This window comes from Onychomys torridus, chromosome 12 (assembly GCF_903995425.1).
Source record: "Onychomys torridus chromosome 12, mOncTor1.1, whole genome shotgun sequence".
NCBI classification, from domain to species: Eukaryota; Metazoa; Chordata; class Mammalia; order Rodentia; family Cricetidae; genus Onychomys; species Onychomys torridus.
The window spans coordinates 24060941-24074852 of NC_050454.1; the positions used below are offsets into that span (position 1 = coordinate 24060941).

The 13912-nt window shown below is 45.1% G+C and overlaps 1 protein-coding gene across 2 annotated transcripts in view; it reads right to left on the minus strand.

Annotated features, from left to right (window-relative positions):
- The window catches only part of Sidt1 (SID1 transmembrane family member 1), a 93380-nt gene that overhangs the window by 52358 nt on the left and 27110 nt on the right, over positions 1 to 13912 (minus strand). For both annotated transcript variants that reach the window (XM_036203722.1, XM_036203721.1), the window contains exons 2-3: positions 8629 to 8750; positions 7418 to 7588 (exon numbers count right to left, since the gene is read on the minus strand). In XM_036203722.1, the coding sequence (XP_036059615.1) occupies positions 7418 to 7588; positions 8629 to 8750 (293 nt within the window). The remainder of the gene's footprint in view (positions 1 to 7417; positions 7589 to 8628; positions 8751 to 13912) is intronic.

Below are 13912 nucleotides of genomic sequence, written 5' to 3' on the forward strand. Positions count from 1 at the left end.
GTGCTGTGCTGTGTATGGCCTGGGCAGTGCCATGCTGTGTATGGCCTGGGCAGTGTGCTGTGCTGTGTATGGCCTGGGCAGTGTGCCGTGCTGTGTATGGCCTGGGCAGTGTGCCGTGCTGTGTATGGCCTGGGCAGTGTGCTATGTATGGCCTGGGCAGTGTGCTGTGTATGGCCTGGGCAGTGTGCCGTGCTGTGTATGGCCTGGGCAGTGTGCTGTGTATGGCCTGGGCAGTGTGCCGTGCTGTGTATGACCTGGGCAGTGTGCCGTGCTGTGTATGACCTGGGCAGTATGGCTTGGGCAGTGTGCTGTGCTGTGTATGGCCTGGGCAGTGCCATGCTGTGTATGGCCTGGGCAGTGTGCTGTGCTGTGTATGGCCTGGGCAGTGTGCCGTGCTGTGTATGGCCTGGGCAGTGTGCCGTGCTGTGTATGACCTGGGCAGTGTGCCGTGCTGTGTATGGCCTGGGCAGTATGGCTTGGGCAGTGTGCTGTGCTGTGTATGGCCTGGGCAGTGCCATGCTGTGTATGGCCTGGGCAGTGTGCTGTGCTGTGTATGGCCTGGGCAGTGTGCCGTGCTGTGTATGACCTGGGCAGTGTGCCGTGCTGTGTATGACCTGGGCAGTGTGCCATGCTGTGTATGACCTGGGCAGTGTGCCATGTGTATGACCTGGGCAGTATGGCTTGGGCAGTGTGCTGTGCTGTGTATGGCCTGGGCAGTGCCATGCTGTGTATGGCCTGGGCAGTGTGCTGTGCTGTGTATGGCCTGGGCAGTGTGCCGTGCTGTGTATGACCTGGGCAGTGTGCCGTGCTGTGTATGACCTGGGCAGTGTGCCGTGCTGTGTATGGCCTGGGCAGTGTGCCGTGCTGTGTATGGCCTGGGCAGTGTGCCGTGCTGTGTATGGCCTGGGCAGTGTGCTGTGCTGTGTATGGCCTGGGCAGTGTGCCGTGCTGTGTATGGCCTGGGCAGTGCCATGCTGTGTATGGCCTGGGCAGTGTGCCGTGCTGTGTATGACCTGGGCAGTGTGCCGTGCTGTGTATGGCCTGGGCAGTGTGCCGTGCTGTGTATGGCTTGGGCAGTGCCTCTTCAACGTGAAATATCACCTGCTGTTACTGGGGCAATGTGGGGCCTTCAGGGCTCTTTGCCAGGTCAGAGGAATAAGAAAAACAACTTTTGGAGGTTATGACTTTCTAAGTTAGTAACAGAGAGCGTGCGATTTCCTGAAGCAATCTGTGCACTTGGACCAGAAATTTGATTTGTTTTGTTTTTGTTTTTTGTTTGACTGTTTGTTTGGTTTTCGAGACTGGGCTTCTCTGTGTAGCCCTGGCTGTCTTGGAACTTGCTCTGTAGACCAGGCTGGCCTGGAACTCACAGATGCTCCTCCTGCCTCTGCCTCCTGAGCGCTGGGATTAAAGGTGTGTGCCACCACCACTTGGGAATTTGATTTTATAAATGTTTCTCATGACTTCAATTCCAATGGTAATGCTGGATCAACACAGACTTTCTAGGGGTTTTTGTCTTTGCTCGCTTTGGTTCCTTGGGTTTTATTGTCTTTGAAACAGTAACATTTAAGCCTTCTGGTTTTTGTGGAGCTAAAAGTAGCTCAAATGAACAGTATGTAGGTAGGAGTGAAACAGTACATGCTGGCATGGCCCTGACTGAGATGAGCAAGGTGTGTTTTATCAAAGGACTTCACCAGTCCACAGCACAAAGCTAATGGAGACTCCCCAGCCCCTTTAGCGTCACAGCAAGAAACATCAATTTCAATTCCTTTGTTTCAAAAATGTTTCAATTCGTTTGTTTCACAAATAAAACACAGGAAACAAACGCTTATGCAAGAGAGGAAGAACACAGCTCTGTTCCACGACTTTGTCTGTTAAAGGAAGCTGGAAAGCGAAAAGGCACACGAGAGTCAACAGAGGAGATACAGATAAGGAAGATGGAGAAAGAAGAGGCAGAGGGGTGCTCAGACGGATGGAGAAAGAAGGAAAATATTTATAGGAAAGTAATACAATAGAAGGAGGAGGAAAAGGTGAGAGGGTCATGGACCATATGTAAGAGTCATAGGACCGTATCAGTGAGTTCTTGGCAGGGCACAGTGCATGTTCCAAACCCCACTTTGTTGAAGGAAATCATGTTGTATAATTACTCGGCACCACGGACTTCATGATATCATTCCTTATTGTCTGCTGACTGCCATCTGTTGTGAGCCGCCTTCTGACCCCAGTCCTTCCCCAGTCCTGCTCTCTCTCACCCTCCAGGCTTCATCCTTCTGGTGTGTGCGATTGGCCCTCACGCACCTGTGCTCCACCCACTCTTTCTTCCCTTCTCTGGGGCTTTGTGTCTACAAATATCAACTCTCTTACGAATCTACTTTGTCTTTCTGCTCCGTTACTCCTAAATAGGCTCCTGTCTTGATCATTTAAAAATAAATGATAGACCAATCCAATCTAGTTCTTCCCTCACTCTCTCCCTTCTCTCTCTCTCTCTGTGCGTGTGCGTGTGCGTGTGCGTGTGTGTGTGTGTGTGTGTGTGTGTGTGTGTGTGTTCATGCATACCTGCACACGTGGGAGGCCAGAGTTCAGTCAATATTGAGTGTGTTTCTTTATTGCTGTCCACCTTATTTTTAACTTTTATTTTATTCTTTAAATCTTTTGTTGATATATTCAATGTATGTTAAACATCTGTCCCTTACTCTCTCCATTCAATCCCCCATCTCCTCTGCATTAGATCTCCCTTCCAGTTTTAAGACTTCTTTTTAAAAAAAAAAAACAAACAAAAAACCACCAAGTGTAATCAGTAATGCTTACAAGCACATGGCTGTAGTGTCATCCACTGGGGCATGGCCAACCTGCTAGTGGTCACCCCTCAAAGAAAAGTGACTTTCCCTGCTATAGCAGCCATTAGCGGCCAACAGCTCCTCAGCTAGGGATGGGGCCTCAGGTTGCCCTCCTGTTTCCATGTTGGAATTTTTAAAAGATTTATTTTCATTTTAATTTATGTGTGTATGTGTCTCTGTGTGTATGTGCCATATGGGTGGGTGTCTCCAGAGGCCAGAAGGGGGTGTCAGAGTTCCTGGAATCAAGTTACAGGTGGTTGTAAGCCATCATGTTGGGGCTGGAACCAAACTCTGGCCCCCTGGAAGAGCAGTAAGCACTTTTAGGTGCTGTGGTAATTTGAATTGGCCCCCATAATTTCATAGGGAGTGGTACTATTAGGAGTCGTAGCTTTGTTAAAGTGGGTATGGCCTTGTTGGAGAAAATCTGTCACTGAGGAGATGGACTTTGAAGTTGCCTATGATCAGGAAACCACCCAGTGTCTCAGACCACTGCCTATTGCCTGCAAGATGTAGGACTCTCAGCTACTCCTCCAGCACCACATTTGCCTGCACACCTCCGTGCTCCCCACCATGATAATAGACTGGACCTCTGAAACTGTAAGTGAGCTACCACCAATTAAGTGTTTTCTTTATAAGAGTTGCCGTGATCATGGTGTCTCTTCACAGCAAGAGAAACCCTAACTAAGACAGGAGCTGAGTCATTTCTCCAGCCTAGCCATGCTGGAAGGAGGAGACCCATGCTCCCTATACAATAGAAGACTATCTTGGAGACAGCTGGTAAAGTCTGTTACTGCTGTCCTAAAGAAGTATCAAGATTTCTTTCGTGTGTATGTGGTTTTGAAACAGAATCTGGTGTACTCCAGGCGGGCCTCAAACTTTCTATGTAGCTGAGGATAACCTTGAACTTCTGATCCTCCCGCCTCCACTTGGCAAGGAGTGGGATTCCAGGCATGTGGATTCCACACACAGTTTGTGCAGTGCTGGGTGGCTAGCTCTGGACTGCAGGCGTCTAGGCAAGTGCCCTATTACAACACCACGAGGCAATGAAATTACAAACAAACATTTCAGGTTAAGACCTAAAAACCAAACCAAACCTACTAGAAACATAAAGGTAGCGAAAGTGGGCTGGGACAGGGAATATGAATCAACGTCCTTAGGACAGACAGGACAGGGAATATGAATCAACATCCTTAGGACAGACAGGACAGGGAGAACAGTGAGCACACATGGAGATACTGGGGTATGGCGTCTGGAGAATTTGTTAGAAACAGGGTCTCATGTAGTCCAAACTTGCTGCATAGCTAAGGACGACCTTGAACTTCTGATCCTCCCGCCTTTACTTCCCAAGTGCTAGAATTACAGGCATGTACCAGCAGGAAAGGATAAACCTTTGATCATACACAGCATCTAGAATAACAACAATAACAACAACAACAACAATAATAATAATAAAGAGATAAGATCACTACAAGGTGCTTCAAAGTCATTTTCACCACTGGCACTGGTTCTCATTCTTTCCCGCTCAGACTCTTTCATCGTCCTTGGTCAGTGCTTGCTGGCTAGCCCTCATCTTCCTTGCCAGCAGGTCCCAGTCCTTAGCAGAGCCATGTGCAGATGGCCCGCCACCCCTGCCCAGTGTCCACTCTCTTTGGGGAGTGTTGCTCTGTTCCTCCTCTGACTCATGACTCTTCCTCTCTGTCAGTTTGCCCAGTTCCCTTTCAGTGTTCTCTCAGAATTCCAGGAGAGAACTGTCCTGTGTTTTATCTGGGTCGATCCTTAATGGCCTGCAGGCCGTCTTTCACTTTCTAGTCATAGAAGGAGATCCCTGCTGTCCACTCTTTGTTTTGGCCTTTCACCAGGAATTAGCCAAGACACCCTGGTGTTCAGAGAGCACCAGAGCCCAAACAATAAGAAGAGGAGGAATGCAGGCTGGATAACTGTACCTCCTGTCACTATTGACCCCACTGACAGTCATGGACATGTGATGGACATGCCGGGGAGAGGTTGTGGAGAAGTGTGCTCTGGTACCAAACCACACATCTCTGCCGAAGATTGCTTCCCATCTGTTTTCCCTCAGTTATCCTGAGGCTCTGTTGCAGTAGGGAATAAATTAGCAGCCTGGGACTCCACTTGGTTTGGGCTATGCGTTCACCTCCACCCGTCTCCTAATAATGCACCCAGCAGCCTTTTGGATTAAGATCCCCTTCCTGCATTGAGCTGGGTGCACACTCTTCTCCAAACAAAAGAAGAACTTTCTCCTCCCCTTAATCATCATCAAGAATGGATAGTTTCTATTTAATTTTACTCTAGATATCTTTGAATATGAACATAGGGGCGTCCAATCAGGTCTGAATTACTTTTGGGTGCATGCAAATTGTGTCTTCTGAGTGAAGATTTGGGGAGAACCCCCTGTTTGCCATCTTAGGTCTATGCATAGTTGGGCATGGTATGATTGAGATCTGATGCATCATGAGAAAGGACATGCGCAATGACCAAAGGCTTACATAATCTATGTCTGTCAATCAAAATAGAACCACCTGTGATATGCCCTTACCAACCAAACTCCTCCTTTTCTCAACCCCCATAAAAGAAAGCTCCAAATAATAATTGGAGTCTTTCAGTACTCTCTCACATGGTCTGTGACTTCTGATCACATATTTCTGATCTGTACTACTTATGTGCTTTTAGATAGCTTGTTGATGTTATTCTAATCTGGAATCTATGTGCCTATATTTCAGTTCCTTGAAACACTCAGCCCAGACTCCAGCAATCGGTCATCCTGAGGTTTTCTGTGACGGCTGCCATGGAGTCTCTCCCCTAATATACCAAACACAGGCAAAGCCCTTAGGAACTGATGAGCCTACAGCTTTGCTATACTTTAAGGGAACTGCCTCCACACTGGGCTGCTGGACCACAATGTTGAGAGTCCAATGAATACATGGGAGTTCATGGTGAGGATACACCTTGTTGGTAATGTTCTAAGTCATGACAGCTGACATTCCCCATAAAGAAAAAAAAAAATGTAGCTGAAGATCAAAAAGTATCTCATTCTAGCAAAGTTTCAGTAATTTATACATTTCAAGTGCTTTCTGCGCTGAGAAGAGAGAAAGAGGCGACTAACCGTGAATCCTCATGACCAGATTCTATTTCAAATAGCTCCTGCTTGAGACTGGCCACACAATCACAACCATTCAATCTTCATTTCCTCTAACAAAACATGATGTCATTCTTGACCCTCCCTTTCCTTCATAGTCATTCAAGTTTTGAGAATCTCACCTCTTACATTGTTCAAGACAGCTTCTCACTTTTTACCTTGACCATCATGTCAGCCTTCGAACTTCTCCACATCCAATACTGTCTCCTTCAATCCAGTCCTCACACAACTAATAGCGCAATGTAGACAACTGTCTTCTCAGTGCCTCCCTGTGTTCCCCCTGCCCCGTGATCCCGTGGCTGCCTGTGTCTACAGCACCACCCCTCCCACTGTTCCCCGCCTACAACTATGACCCCTAATGACACAGAATGGCCCGTTGCTGTTGGGAGCTGTTGGGAAGATGCCGTACATGTGTGTGAAAGAGATAGAGGAATGCCGACAAGCAGAACCGTCTTATTTTTACAATCTGAATTTGAACAAACAAATGCTCTGTGCAGTTGAGAAGCAAATTTAGCAAGACATAAATTTGGAAGGATGGATTTAAACAGAAAGGAGAAAGAATGTGTTATAAGGAGAAGAACTTAGAAGAGGAAGACGTGAGCAGGATCTAGGCTTGATTTTTGCTTTTTTCTGTCTTTGTGACTTTGGGCATGGACTTAGAGCATCTCCGGACCTCTTGGGTGTGGTGATGCATACCTCTTGTCACAGCTTCTTAGGAGGCAGAGGGATGAGGATGGCTTGAGCCTAAAAGTCCAAGGCCAGCCTGGCAGCACAGGCAGACCCGAGTCTTAAATAAGAACAACAAAAACCTCTGGACATCAGCGGAACGTGTTTTATATGCATTCTAGGCTGTCATTCCAAACTGTATGGCAGAAACTGCAATGTCACCTGGTTCTTGCCACAACCCTCATCTGGACTCCATGACCACTATCCTCTATATTTCTGGGTCATCAGCAAAGTTAGTGAATTGAGAAAGGAAGGAAGCATGCATATATGGTCCAGCTACCAATTCTTTTCACGCCTATCTTCATCGCATACAAGCTCTCAAAACTCTTTGTTTCATAATGTTCACAAGGTCTGTTTGATGACACGAAGTCATACTACACCAAGTGAAAACAGAAAACAACTGTCAGAATAGATTTGCAAGTCATTCATTAACACTTGCACAGAGCTGTGAGCCAATGACTTCAGTTTCACAGTGTTCCTTTCCTGGGGGTCAAATTACCTCACCATATACCAACCCTGCAATTCACAGAGGTCGCCACCAGGTGACAGTAACAGGTCAAAGGTACCACTGGCTTCCCTGAAGGTTCAAATTGAGCTCTCTGTTGAAGCAAGGCCCGGCTCATCTGTGAGGATGGCCGCTGAGCCAAGTATCCATTTGCAAAAGAGAGCGGAAAGCAACGAGCCACATGTGCCTGCTTACCGGAGCTGGAAGTTTTTGATTTTGGTGACCAGCAACTTGTAGTGGGCACCGTGGGGAGCCATGGATGCTACATCTACAAAGATGAGTTGCTCCAGAGGGCCGGTCTCATTGGTTGCTTTGGATGGACAGAGAGTACGACTGACTGCCTGGTAGTTGTAGCTCCGCTGGTATCTGCAGAGGTGGGTGTGGACAACATCAGCAAGAAGGAGACACAGGAAGAGTTCCAGGGAGAACATTACCTCACTCTACTCCTCTCTAATTTGGATTAATTAAGTTCAATTTCAGGCTGGGTCTATGGATAGCAATCATAGGGGACCTGTAGTTGGCATCCACTGTATGACAGGGACATAGGAACTGTTATATCCTGACCAGTTTACTTAGCAGTGTCTACATTGTGTTAAGCCAGACTCCCAAGTTATTCGAGGGAAAACACCAAAATTTGAGGGAGGAACTCTCCTGGTTACGCAACCGTAGAGTCTTTTCCTTTCTCTCTCTTCAATTTCACTGATTTCAAGATAAAACTATCAGAATTAGTATTTAACCCTCAAATTCCTGAACCTTTGAAAACCATGGAATAACACTTTAGTCGGTGCACATTTCTCTATGCCTTCCGGGCTTCGTATTGGTGCCACGACGCCTTAATGAACTCTCCTCAGCAAAACAGGGACTTTGCCAGTACAGGGACTTCTGTTGTTTTTTATAGTGTCTTCCCAAACCTCCCACTTAGCACTGCTCTGTAAACAGTCCTGAGTGAAGAATGCACCCAGAAGAGGCATTTCAAAGAATGGGGTTGGTGTTGCTCATATAATGACTGCTGGGCCTAATCCGTTGACTGGCTAGGGGATGATCCATTTTGCAAAAGAGGGGGAAATTGAATATTATGGTCGACTTTTAAATGGAAATTGGATATTATGGTTGATTTTTAAATGGTGTAAGTTCTCCCAGGTGCTGAAAACCTAGATGGAATGCTTATCTGAAATTCAGAGAGGATAGAAATATATAGCACTGAGCAGCCTGGGGTATGCTGTGTTTGCATTTGACATGCGTTACCCTGGCATTCCTATGTCTGAGGTCTCTTCTGGCTAAGACAAAAACATAATAATAATAATAATAATAATAATAATAATAATAATAATAATACAACCCATCTAAGTTTAAGGAGATTGAAGAATGTCAAATGTAGTGAAGTTACCTGGGCAGAGAATACTTACAGTCCTTGGAAGAGCAGAGGAACCTGCCAGGACAGCACTTCTTTCTGCTGGCGAACCACAACCAGGACTGGGTAGTCCAGGTTCTCAGTGGAGCTGTTCACGTGCACCCGCACAGCAGTCACCTGTGGGGCAGGCCAAATATACGCTAATCAGAGTGGGTCTCAACCTTGACCACACATTGAAGTTGCCCCAGGAAATTTATAATAATTGATGCCTAGATAAAATTTGCTTAAAATTCTGATTCAGTTATTCTTGGATAAGGCCAAATTATGGAGCCTTCGAATAGCAAACTGAGGAGTTGGAGCTGAGTGGTCAACATAAGCCTTCAAGAATTACTCCCGGGAGAGAAAAACAAAGATCTCAATGCACTCTTTTCTTATTTGGCTATAACTACAAATAATACAAAAATCACGAACATTCCCCCAAACTACCTCACAGTCTACAAGACCCCCAGCTACTGACAAACTTTGGGTATGGTAAATCATTCTGCTTCAATTCCTTTTTTCTTTTAAAGAGCCTAAGAGATGGTCTGTTGCTCCCTATCCAACTGCAGCAAATCCTCTAGGGGCTGAGTCCTCTCTGCTCCGGGGTGAGTCACGAATAAGCCTTTTTACACCAACCAGCAGCTCGCCACTGCATCAGAGCACACAATGCACCAAGTGGGTCTTGATCCTGAAGATGGGAGGCTAAGTCTGCTTCTGGGGCTACAGGGTTTTGGTGTTTTCCATAAAACTTTTACAGTAACATATGAAATACAGAAGATGATAAAGGAAAATGCAGGAATAAAAGAAAAAATAAAACTTGATCTTCTGCATGACATTTTTACGTATGGATCCATTGCCTTTATATTGTTTTGAAAGTTTCTTTATTGTATTGGGGGGGGCAGTAAAATGGCTCAGCAGGTAGTCAGTGGCTAAAGCAAGCCCAGAATGCAAGTCAAATGCTGGGGACACCAAGTCTCCCTGTAATTTCGGCCTCAGGAGATGGAGACAGGAGACCCTGGGGCAAGCTGACTAGAGAGACTAGCTAAATCTGCTTTCGATTGGTACTGCCTCAGTGAATAAGCTGGATGAGCTATTGAGGATGCCTCTCACCCACAACCTCCAGGCCTCCAGATGCACACATGTACATACACACACCTACACTTGCAAACATGCACACACACACACACACACACACACACACACACGCATGCACGCACGCTCGCGCGCGCACACACACACACACACACATACTGGAAAAAAAATTACAAAAAAAAAAAAAAAAAAGCAGGTCTCAAGTTGAACCTGGAAGACCTACCTCACATTCCAAATGCAGGCCGAGAGGAAACAGCCTAGCCTGTCGTATCCAGCGCTTAGTTCTCCCAGTTCTCCCTGACCAAGCCCCTGCTTCACGTTTTTAATGTTAGCACAGGCGAAGAGTAATTTATTAATTTGATAAGAAGTACTTGTTCCCGAGGGAGCATTTCCTGTGCCTACACTGTGTTTCCATGGAAATAGCGGTGCAGCTGATAATTGCTGTATCTCTAGTGCAGACTTCTTTGTTAAACTGTGGGATTTCCACAGGCCTCTTAAACTCCATGTGGCTACATGGAATCTTCCATTCTCTTCACTCCTGACTTCAATTGTTGTTTGTTTTTTAATGAATGGTTCCATCGTGCAGATACTCATCTCAGCCTGAAACCTGGTTGGTCCCCACTTCTGCCACCTCTCACTCCTTTAAACTGATCTTATCCAGGCCTCCCTGTCAATGCTAAGCTCAGCCCTCAGTGCGCTCTTGACAGCCCCTTTTCTCTACTGACTTGAGCCCCCCAGTGCTCTTCTTGATCTCAGCTGCATCCCTTACAATGTCAATTTCATCTGTCACTCTCCATGTCAAAGACCTTCAGTGGCTTAGAAACTTTACCAGTCTAATGCCAAAGTAACAAGAAAACGATAATAGTCATGGATCATTCACCTTTGATACCTATTAACAAATATATTTTATTTCATTCATACTTACTATTTCCACACACTCCTTCACTGTGTTCTGAAACACACACACACACACACAAAAGCATATTACTTAATCATCAGATAGCTTAATGAATATCTCTAAGAGATAGGGCCTCCTTAACAAAATCCGTAAACAGGGGCCGGAGAGATGGCTAAGTAGTTAAGAGTACTTGATGCTCTTGCAGAGGACCCACGTTTGGTTCCCAGCATCCATATGATAGCTCACAACTCTCTGTAACTCTGGGGATCCAATGCCCTCTTCTGGCCTCCAAGGGTACCAGGTATGTACATGATACGCATACATGTAGACAAACATATATACACGTACAATGGAAAATAAATAAATCTTAAAACATAAACAGTATGATCTCACTACCATTTTAATTCTTTTAATTTATCTGATATTTACATGGTGTTTGTAGCTTTTCAATCGTTTCAGAAATTGCTTTTCTGACTTTTTTTTTTAAACTGAGTACAAATACACTCCACAGAGTGCACCTGGCCCATCTTATTTGATACCAACACTTCATTCTTCTTTATTGTTGAATAATATTCCACTGCATGAATATACAACATTTTATGTATCTATTCTTTAATGATTATTTATGTTTTGTTCATAATTGGGGTACTTACAAACAATGCTGCCATGAATATATGTGTACTAATTTTGTGTGAATATGTATTTTCAATTCTTTTTGGTATATACTATGGTTGGATTTCTGGGAGACATGGTGACTCTATGTACAACTTTTTGAGGAACTGCCAAAATATTTTCCAGAGTTGTATCATTTTTACACTCCAGTAATTTACATATCCAGCAGTGTTCTTAATTTCTTTAATTTTTTTTGTCCATACTTGTTACTGCCCATCTTTATTACAGCCATCCTAGTGGGTAAAAAACTATATGTTATTGCAGACTGTATTTTAGTTTTATTTATTTGTTTCTGTTTTGATTTTGAGACAGGATTTCTCAAGTAGTTCAAGCTGGACTTGAATCCATGAGCTTTCGGCCTCATTTTTCCAAGTGCTGGGATTTCAGGTGTGTGCCCTCATGCCTAACTGGTACTTTAGCTGCCTGGCTCTTTGAGGAAGTTGTCAACATTGTTTTCAGAATCCCCAGAGCCTGACAGAATAAATTACCTTAGAAGCAGGTTGACTTAGAAGTAGTTGACTTTTGGCAACTGTAATGCAGACATTCTAATACTTGGCAGCATGGTTTACAGCGTGGTTTACTTAGAGCAGTCAGAACCCAGGCAAACTGAAATGGGCAAGCCGTTTCTTCAGCATACCTCTTCCCTTCCTCCCTTAGATGCAGCCTCCTTCTTAGGGACTTAGTGTCGGAGGGAGTTGCTCACAAGTTCTTTCCACACTTCATTATAAGGCAGCAATTTTAGCCTCCCCTCAACTGCGGGAAGTTTCTGATTCACCTGATGAAGTACAAGCCTAAGACTATATATTCTAACAAATACTAGTGGGCGGTTGGAATCCTTGGTTTGGGGCCTACACTTTGGAAGCGCTATTCTAAAGCCATCTACTGATCTACTGCATGACCCTATGTGTTACTGTGGGATGTCCGACCATGAGTTCAGCATCGTAACCGTAGCCTGGGAGCTGATATTGTTGGGCCTGAAGCAGGGCATCACAGCAGATACATCATGGCTGTCTTAGCCCCTCCACTGCTCATCCATCTCCACGTCCTGCTCTTCCTCGTCTAGCTTTCCTAATCCACTTACTTTTTTATTATTTAATAATGATCTTACCTGCCATGATAACAACAAACTCAGAGATACTGACACAATAGATTGCACATAAGGTACTAGAGTAGTCGTGTGACACTGGGCAGTTTCGCAAAATGAACAGATAATATATTACTCAGAGGAAAGGATCGAGAGCCTTGCTCAAAATCTGCTCTGCCTTTCCAAAAGCTAATGAGCAGTGGAGAAAATTGGATTATGTCTACCACAGTGAAGTGGGCTGTGGGAAGATAAAGCTTATTGAAGGGGGGCCGCTGGCCATGCTGAATGGACTCTGAGACCTCGGACTAGAACATTCTCAAAGCCCATGGTTTTCTCCTTTTGCTTCCTCTTGCTTCCATGACAAAAAGAGTACTTTTATTACCTCTATCATGGTTCTTCCTGTATTTATTACAAGCAGGGATCCCATTAGAGGCAGCAGAGAATTTTGCAAGGATTTCTGCCTCCAGTAGTACACAGATCATGTTTATGAAAGTTCCAAAAGCTTTGAGACCCCCTTTTTAATCTTTTATGTCATCCGGGAAAAGCTCAGAATTGGAAGTGGTACACTTTACTTGCATATAAAGCATGAAAATGAGTTTAACTCTAAGGTGACTTTGGTTTTGGCTAAAGTAATGAGACTGCAGCTCTGCTAGAGGAAACCTCAGCTTCTGACACAGAGGCTGTTTGCCGCCATCATTAAACACACCAGTGCATGGACTCGCCTTGTAAAATGGCTGTAGCGTGTTTGTGGCTCACCCCTTTGCTAATGTGTAATGGTTTGCCAACTCCTTTGTGTTCACTGGGTGTTTATCTGGTGTTTAACTACTCCCACACTCCTTTCCTCCCTTTCTGCCCATGATTCCAAGAGTCACTGGGCATAGACCCTAACTCAGGAGCTCCAAGAGGGTCTGGGGATTACCAAAGGAAACCTTCCCACAAAGAAGGCATGCTAGCTCATCAGAGCGTGCAGGGAACCATGTGACTTCTTTAGGGGACAAGGCCTAAGAATAGCATGAACAAATTCTCCTGGAGGCAAGGCCCAGGAGAATTTAACCCATTTTTGGCAAGGCCAATAGATATTTTGCTGCATAATTCTGGGCACGACCCCGGGAGCATATTGCTACCTGCTCTCCTTGCTTCCTTTACATAAATTACATTGCTGGCTGCCTCTAGTCTCACTTTCTTAGAGCTATAGATGAAACGGCTTTTGCATTAGGAAAACTTCTTCCTGATGACGCTCCTCTAGGTGATTGTTAAAAATACACAGTGGACCTGATCCAGCTTCTAAAGCCTTTGATGTTTCAAGTGTGACCACGAATTAAGGATTCTCAAGAACAGGATGTTACCTCTCCAACGCACCTTGTCTGAAAGAGTCACAGTAGTTCATGACATTACAGATTTGCATAACTGTTCAGGAGGGAATGATTCTAACCATAAGAGTCTAGGAGAACTACAAATGAATAGATGATATCAAGAGTTGATGGGAACAGTCTAGGAAGAGGGAATAAAGCAGAATCACAGGAATCCACAGTGCTCTCCTTTCTAATAGCTGTG